General features: G+C 49.4%; 3 protein-coding genes across 3 annotated transcripts; 2 read left to right on the top strand and 1 right to left on the bottom strand.

The window, feature by feature from the left end:
- Positions 1–2,047: 2,047 nt before the first annotated feature.
- On the top strand, positions 2,048–4,001 carry J4E82_007195 (uncharacterized protein; the record flags this gene model as incomplete). The annotated part of the gene is made up of 3 exons (XM_051733442.1): positions 2,048–3,204; positions 3,269–3,478; positions 3,530–4,001. 3 exons carry the CDS (start codon positions 2,048–2,050, stop codon positions 3,999–4,001), a joined length of 1,839 nt encoding a protein of 612 aa, XP_051586765.1.
- Positions 4,002–4,974: 973 nt separating this feature from the next.
- J4E82_007194 (uncharacterized protein) lies at positions 4,975–6,830 on the top strand (the record flags this gene model as incomplete). Its single annotated transcript, XM_051733441.1, has 6 exons — positions 4,975–5,267; positions 5,319–5,702; positions 5,754–5,991; positions 6,047–6,442; positions 6,502–6,622; positions 6,694–6,830. 6 exons carry the CDS (start codon positions 4,975–4,977, stop codon positions 6,828–6,830), a joined length of 1,569 nt encoding a protein of 522 aa, XP_051586764.1.
- Positions 6,831–7,883: 1,053 nt separating this feature from the next.
- Positions 7,884–8,366, bottom strand: J4E82_007193 (uncharacterized protein; the record flags this gene model as incomplete). The annotated part of the gene is made up of 2 exons (XM_051733440.1): positions 7,884–8,113; positions 8,162–8,366. The coding sequence occupies 2 exons, from the start codon at positions 8,364–8,366 to the stop codon at positions 7,884–7,886; spliced, it is 435 nt and encodes a 144-aa protein (XP_051586763.1).
- Positions 8,367–8,402: the final 36 nt, after the last annotated feature.

Below are 8,402 nucleotides of genomic sequence, written 5' to 3'. Positions count from 1 at the left end.
CCCCCCCCCCCCCCCCCCCCCCCCCCCCCCCCCCCCCCCCCCCCCCCCCCCCCCCCCCCCCCCCCCCCCCCCCCCCCGGCGCGTGCGGGCCGCTGCTGCCCGGCGTCAGCTCCTCCGAATGCTACTGCGTCGCTACATCCTCCTACGCTCAACACCGTCTCCCCGACGCTCGTCTTTTTCAAGCCAGTAGCTCCTCGGTTTACAATCCTTTGCGAAGCGACGTGGGGGAGATTTGATACTGAACGGCTGGACGACGTACTTCGCAGAGCAGGACTAGGGTCTGCCCGGCGAGGATTTTTGAAGGATTGTTCTCGGCATCCCCTATACAAATCGATTGTGCTACCAGTGCCATCCCCTCAGTTTCCGTAACGCTACACGAGCGCTTGAACCCCGTGTTCTTCCCGAACAGTATCCACCCTGCGCGACATTCAGCACAGAAGGTGCATTGTACCAACGATATCTCCACAAACCCAGCATTCAGACGATGAACAACTCATATGTCTCGAACAAGACATCTGGTTTGCAGATCGAGAGCAGCTATCTACACGCCACTCAAGTATCCAACCGAACGTGTTTCTTTAATGCTCACCTACTCTAGTTATCATTACAGCTTCCAAGGATACCCGCTGTTGCATTGCGCTCGCCACCATCGAATGCCAACTGAGCTAGTCCGGTTCCACCATCATCACGATCAAGATTAATGCCTTTGTGACCTTCCCACATCAGACCGGTCATGTTAGAACATTTCAATATGGATGACAGCCGATCCTGTTGGACCAAGCTGCGCCCAAAGTTGGTTGCAATTCCACATCTAGCTCGAGTTAGAATAGAGCACTGGAGGTGGAGTTGGTACGCTCACTGAGCAGGCTCACCCGATACGTTGCCATACCCGGCTTAACAGAGTAGTACCAACCTACCGGATTGATATGGGTTACTGCTTAAGCTCCAGCAATTTCTACGGCAGCTTTGACGCATCAGGCTTATTCGGTAGCCGCAAACACGCGAACATGAAGACATACGTGTCTCGTATCACAATGGTGTTGGCAGATGCCGTGTGAATATCATTGCCTAGAGAAGCGTAGTTCAGAGTCGCCCGGCTTCCCGACTGATGGTGTTGCGTTTATAGCAACGTTTTACGGGAAGGATAGCTCCACGCGACAAAACTCAGAAATACCGGTAGCGCTGGTGGCGCACGGAATCTGACCCTGTCTAATCAGCTTGAATGCGATGTATCTATTTGGGGCGCGATTCTTAGTGCCTAAAAGCTCGTGCCAGTAAAACTTCCCACTTGGCTGCCCATGTTACTGGCCTGCAATTTTGCTGGCGAGACGCAATACATCGCGATACCAGTATGATTACATGATCGCGCCTGTGATTTTGCAAGGGTCTAACTGAGCGATAGAGCATCCCGGTATCGAGTTACCATACTGGATGGAGACGCGGCTCTCAAACACCGAGGATTGGATAACATGATCGGTGCTTGAGGTAAGTTCCAAATGTACAAAACGCATAGGATGCATCTAGGCTATATCAAGCCTGGAGCTACAGCATACAAAGATGGCTTTCGCTATGGCTTTGTTCTATCCTTGCCCGAACTCGCCTATTTCCACCTTGGTAGGATCCCTCCGTGTAGGGCCACCTAGCTAGGAAACAAAGAATACATAGTTGGTATGCGCTATGTTCCCCACATAAGGTCGAGTTACGAGCTCTTGTTACCTAATAATCCCAGGGTCTCAAAGACGTCTAAGTGTTTCATGCACAGACATCTAAGCTCAGCTAGGGACATCCTGCAAGTACGACCATACCTTGTTCCGGTGTATCCAGGCCTAAGACGCATGCATACTCAAGGATGTAACCCGTTTATCCGCAAGCCTATGGAGAACTGATTTCCGGGCTGATTCCGCGGGATTTTAGTGACGACCGCATAAGCGTTGTCGCAATGCAGGTTTAGTATAAGTTGTTAATATCTCGATTGAACTTCCAACTCATTTTTTAAGGCTGTTCAAGATTGCTCGCGGTTACTCAATAAGCAAGGCTTGCCTCGTTTATGTTCTGCCATTATTTGTTTATTGTCATTACATATGCGCGTATCGTTATGACCTTTGAATCGAGCAAGGCCAGAACGACGACCAAGAGCCAGAGGCCAGAAGCATCACGTACATCGAATACGAACAAAGTCAACTCTTCGCTAGAGCTGAAACCTACAAGAAGCCATGACATCATCATGAAATTCTTGAGTTCGTGGCCAAGGAGCAACGCACGAGGAGAAGTACGATCAAAGGAGCAGATCAGACCCACGCATCATGTATTAGCGGCTTTCGTCGCACTCTGTCTCTCCATATTCCTGGTAGCACTCGACACCGTACTCATACCAACGGCTCTTCCCACGATCTCTCGGTCTTTTCGCATCTCCGACTCCGTATACGCCTGGACGGGATCTTCCTACCTTCTCGCGAATGCCTCATCCATCCCTTTCTGGAGTAAGCTTTCGGACATATTTGGTAGGAAACCGGTCATTCTTGCAGCCAACGCAGTACTCCTTGGCGGCAGCATCTTGTGCGCCGTCAGTAAAAGTTCTTCCATGCTCATCTTTGGTCAAGTGGTCCAAGGTCTGGGCGGAGGGGGCGTCGTGGTTCTAGTACATGTATGCGTCAGTGACCTGTTCACGATCCGGGATCGGTCATTCTACATGGGTACCGTCGGCGCCGTCTGGGCTCTGGCATCCGCTCTTGGACCCGTACTTGGTGGCGTCTTCGCACAACGTCTTTATTGGACGTGGTGTTTTTACATCAACATACCAATCGTCTCGCTCGCAATCGTGGTTCTCTACCTTACATTGCACGTTCACAACCCACGAGTACCTCTCATGGCCGGCCTCGCAGCCATGGACTGGCTGGGTACTATCACAATAGTCACTGCTACTGTACTGCTGCTTGTTGGTCTCCAAGTAGGTGGTGTTACATCATACTCGAATGCAGGAGTTCTTACGTGCTTGGTGTTTGGACCGATTGCGTACATTGCCTTTCCTTTCTCACAACATTGGGTAGCTCAACATGGTGGGAGCCCAATTATGCCATTGCGAATATTCAAAGATATCAGCAACCTCTGCGCGTTAGCTGTTTGTGCGTGCGACACTCTAGTCTTTACTTCGGTGGCTTACTTTCTACCTCTATACTTCCAAGTTGTCCTTGGTCGCAGCTCTAGGTAAGTGGTATTCTCGAAGACCGGATGTGAAACATATACTGACTTTCCACCCTTCTATCTGAAGTATCACAGGAGTTTACATGCTCGCAATCGCAATACCGTTAGCGATAATTTCATTTGTGTCTGGTCATGTCATCGAAAAGACTGGTCGCTTTCTCGAGCCGCTTCAAATGGGACTCTTTATTATGACACTTGGAGTCGGCCTGCTTATCTCGCTGGGTACTTCGCCAAATCTCGAAATCATCATTGTGGTGCTGATTGTCATCAGCCTAGGGTTGGTGTACGCAATCTCTATACATACGTCAATTACTAATGAATAGACCAGATTTGGTCCCAATTTCGGTGCACCGCTCATTGCTCTGCAAACACGGATTCAAGAATCAGATATCGCCTCAGGTACCGCAGCTTTTGGCTTTGTACGCACGATTTCAGGTGCGATTGGTCTTGTCATAGGCCAAGTGGTATTCCAGCTCCTCATGGCTCCATATTCCAAGGAGATTGTTGACAGTGGCGTCACGAGGGACATTGCTTTGAAGTTTGCTGGAGGCGAAGCTATGTCTCAGAGCGTCATCGTCACTGAACTTACTGAATCTCAGGCCCATGTGGTTCGCCACGGGTTCATGAGGGCACTGAGAGGGATGTGGATCTTTTACACAATTGTCGGCGCAGTTGGTTTACTAGTGTCTTTTGGTATCAAAAGAACGAAGTTGCATCGGAATTCAATCACCGAGCTCGACAAGATGGAGTGTGCGCCGAGCGATGATGCGTCAGATAGCAACACGCGCGCACGCGGTTGATCGCTCACTCGCCCGCTTCAAGCCTTGGAAGAACACAATCATCGCACACAACCTATATCACCATGCATACTTAGGCGTTAGTTCCATTGCAATATGTTTTGCCAATACAGTAGCGCAAGATATATATACATTACGTTCTACTATTACTTACCCGCATTCCTGCTTCTTTTTAGTCATTCTAGCTCCTCCTCGCTTCAGCCTTTATCGCAATACTTGCAATAATCATTCAGCAGGGTTGCAGGGTTGGCTAACTTCTGCGTAGGCTTGGGTGATGGAGCCAGCAAAAGTGTCTTGGGCTGAGAGGATACTTCCGCCAACAGCTGGGAGGCTATGACAAGGTTATTTCGAACGGATGTAGAGCAAGAGAAACAGATAAACATGATGGGCACTTCCTATACATGCCCAGGAATAAGCTCGAAGTTTGAAGTTGCTCGGCAGCACTTCCCAATGTACCTAATGATGTCATCGTGGCTTTTCAACATCTCGCTCCTCCGGTTCTCAACCTTTCTCTTTACTACTCATCACCACAACAAACATAGGCATTTATCAGCTTTCTCCCGAGGTTACTGGAATCGAGTATGTACACGTGATATTACTCTGGTTCTGACGTGCTTCGTGATGAGACTCAATACGAGCACGCCACTGCTTCAGACCTGCAGTGCATGATCAGTAAACACAATAACGAGCCTCGGATCCCCTGCACTCAGCCAATCAATGCCGCCCGTTTCAATCCAACTCAGTCGAAACCTCTCTTTTATCATACCCCCCACGGTTGGTGAGTAATTTAAAATGCCAGATCTGAATCTGTGGCGCTTCGTCGTGCGGCCGTACTGCGGGCTCCGTACAGCAATGGGATCACAAAGTCTAGTAAACAATAGGACGTGCACTCTTGGCCTACTACATATCAGAGGGAGTGCCAACAAGCCCTTATTCAATCTGCATCGTCCTCAACCTCCCTACCGGACTCTTCGTCATGAGTTCCCGTCACCACCAAGATGGACATGCGACATTTATCCATGATCCAGAGAGTGCCCTTGCTGAAAAGCAGGAAGATTCCGATTTCGAGCATCAGCCTCCGGGCCAGATTGCGAATATCTCGGAAGAACAACGCGCCAGCGACCGAGTAGCGGATAAGGATGAATCGAGAACATTGCCTGTTAGTTCTCTAGACTGGAACGGCCCTGATGACCCCGACAACCCGCACAACTGGTCTATATGGAAAGCAGCTTATCATACCACGATCCCTGCCGTCTTTGGGTTTGCTGTGTAAGTTTTAAGCCAATTTTGATATATCACTGGGGAAGACTAATGATTCAGCACATTCGGCACGTCTGTGTATTCACCTGCAATTGCAGACGTGATGCGCGATTTTCAGGTATCGCGAACCGCTGCGCTTGTCGGAGTCACATTGTATACGCTCGGTCTCGCATTTGGTCCAATCTTTACCGCACCCTTTAGCGAAAGACAAGGCCGAAAACCTGTCTATTTATTCTTCTTTCCTATATTTATGCTCTTTACACTCGGTGCAGGCTTTTCAAAAAGCTATGCAAGCCTAATCATATGTCGGTTCTTCGCAGGCCTAGCGGGTAGTCCAGGGCTTGCCGTCGGTGCGGGGACGAACGCAGATCTATATCCACCACATAAGCGCGCCCTAACTACAAGCTTATTCTTGATGGCTCCCTTTGCTGGACCTTCAATTGGGTAGGTGACACTTGTAATCCATGAGGTTTTCGATTCTAATGATAGTGACAGACCTGTTGTTGGAGGGTTCGTTGCGCAGTACAAGACTTGGAAGTGGACCCAATGGTGCATCCTCTTCCTTGCTTTATTTGTGTACATCGTCGCTCTACCAATGAGTGAAACGTACAAGCCGATTATTCTGAAGAAGCGAGCAAAGAAGCAGGGAATTGTCACAAAACAGGAGACTGCAGATCTGACGAGCGAGATAGTCATGAGGTTTATTCGGCCTCTCCATCTGATTTCAACGGAGGTATGTCTGCCAGTGCCTTCTCAGTCCCCATTGGCCTTCAGCTAATCTTGCGTAGCCAGTGGTTTTCTTCTTCTCGCTTTATACAGGTTTCGCCTTTGCAGTGCTGTTCCTGTTCTTCGCAGCTTTTCCCTACGTCTTCACAAGGCCGCCGTACTCTTTCACGCCCTCTCAGTCTGGTCTCGTGTTTATACCCATCTTGATTGGCGTCATTCTTGGAGGAATAACTACCATTATCGTCGATCGCACACTCTACCAGAAAAAATATCGAGAGACAGTTTCGAATGGCAAGTCGCATGTTGACCCCGAGCATCGCTTGTATAGCGCAATGGGTGGTGCCTGGGGCATGGTCATTGGCTTATTCTGGTTCGGCTGGTGCGCTGATCAGGGCGTTCACTGGGCTCCCACTATAATTGGAGTTATACCATTCGCGTGGGGTAATCTCTGTGTTTTTGTAAGTCGTATCGTGACTCGAACTTGCGATACATTGGTGCTGACAAGCTTTTTCCATAGACATCCTCTGCACTGTATCTTTCAGACGTATATGGCGCGATGAACGGTGCATCGGCTATAGCGGCCAACGGAATAGTCAGATACATACTTGGGGCTGTCTTTCCACTTTTCACTGTACAAAGTAAGTCATGATGCGCGACTGTGGCAGGCTCGCAACTATAACAATATTACACAAGCTGACACTTATACCAGTGTACGACGCCCTCGGCATCGGTTGGGCGACTTCACTGCTCGGTTTTCTCTCCCTAGGAATGGTACCCATTCCATTCTTGTTCTTCAAATATGGACCCGCAATTCGGGCCAAGAGCAGATACCCAGTCGCAATTTAGCGCTATCCTAAAGCGTTCTCAGCGTTCAACACGATTTTTGAGTTGTCAACCATGGTAGCGACGCTCAAAGCTTTTCTTTAGACCTGGAAGTAGATTCCGAGGTTACCAGGACACCTTTGCCGTCATGCTTCGATTTGTCTTTCAGTATAGATTGTGCCGTCGCGCAAGCTCTGCGAGACATTTAGGAATTGCACTGGTATGTCAGACCTGTCCATAGAATGGTAGAATGAGGAAGACCAAGAGACGTGAAGTCGGCGAAATGGCAGCTCACCATGGTGGAGTCTGTGCCCACTGCAATGTAATTATCAAGCACAGTAATCACTCAGCATGCGCCGATGCGCCATGTGGCGTTGGAGTAATGATCGGAGTCTGTGCGAGTCCCCAAGCAGTAAAGTGGGGCCAGCTTGATGATTTCGTGCAGTGTTAATGAGGAAATGCACCGATGATTACATGGCGTACGCACCGTTGAAGCTCTGTCGACCCTACCGTTTTCTAATCATATTGCTGATCACTAATTACAAGCGGAGATGAGTCCGTGGCTAAGAATTGCTATACCCAAATCAGTATGAAAGATGACGACATAGTATCAACGTTGCTGAGATCTGATCTACGAAGATATCTGGCTAGTTGGACCTTACGGCAATGTAGCTAAGTACTACTGAGTTCTCTAGACGGTGCTTGTCGTAATGAAGATCAGGCGAAATCTGGTCTGCTACGAAGTTGTGAGCCACTCTTGGCGTGGACGCGCATGGTACATGGGGGCTATTTGGCAAAAGGTATTGAGGTTCGAGAAGCCTATACGTCTTAGCTAACATGCGGGGTGGATGATGTCACGCATCACACACTTCGGAACGCGACTATATCCTTCGGGCGATTGAAACAACGCATCCATCTTCCATCCGTCCCGTTATTGATAGGCTCACTCATCTAGCATGGCGTATCGTCGCATGGCAGCTCGCCAAGCGCCTGTAATTGAACAATCAAGCAAGAACCCCAGTCACATCTAAGAGGCTTTGCATTATTAGTAGCCGTATCATAACATGCCATCACGACTCACTTCTTGTCCTCTTGCAACCGTTTCCGCAGTATGTTCTTCCGCTCTTCGGGTTGGTTTTTGACCTTTTCGATCTCCTCCTGCGACAACGGCTCCGGCAGGCTCCCTGGGTCTGGCTCGTACCACTTCTCCTTCGGTGTCTTGGTGCCATCTGCGAACACAGGATCCGTCATCTTCGCCTTGTATTCTTCCGGGAAGCGAGCCAAAAAAGCTTCGATGAATTCAGGGCCTGTACGACTGGATTAACAATGGCCGTTCTCGTACAAGAGAGGCTTACTAAGGCCTTCTGCAGATAGCACTTTTCGATCTGCAGTCAAAGAGCGCAAGACGCCATCGTTGCCTAGGAATGTGATGCCGAGAATGTCATTTTTGAAACCTCGGAGTATGCGCGTGACCTCTTGCTGGAGTGGATCACTGGTGTCGTAGTTGGGCGTGCATTTTGGAGCTGCGGGCTGCTCTTCTTCCAGGTTTCTCTCACTCATGATGCAATAATTGGAAAGACGAAAACACACTAGATT

The sequence above is a fragment of the Alternaria postmessia genome, assembly GCF_024291825.1.
Source record: "Alternaria postmessia strain BMP 2775 chromosome Unknown scaffold_47, whole genome shotgun sequence".
NCBI classification, from domain to species: Eukaryota; Fungi; Ascomycota; class Dothideomycetes; order Pleosporales; family Pleosporaceae; genus Alternaria; species Alternaria postmessia.
This window is presented reverse-complemented; position numbering and strand designations above follow the sequence as displayed.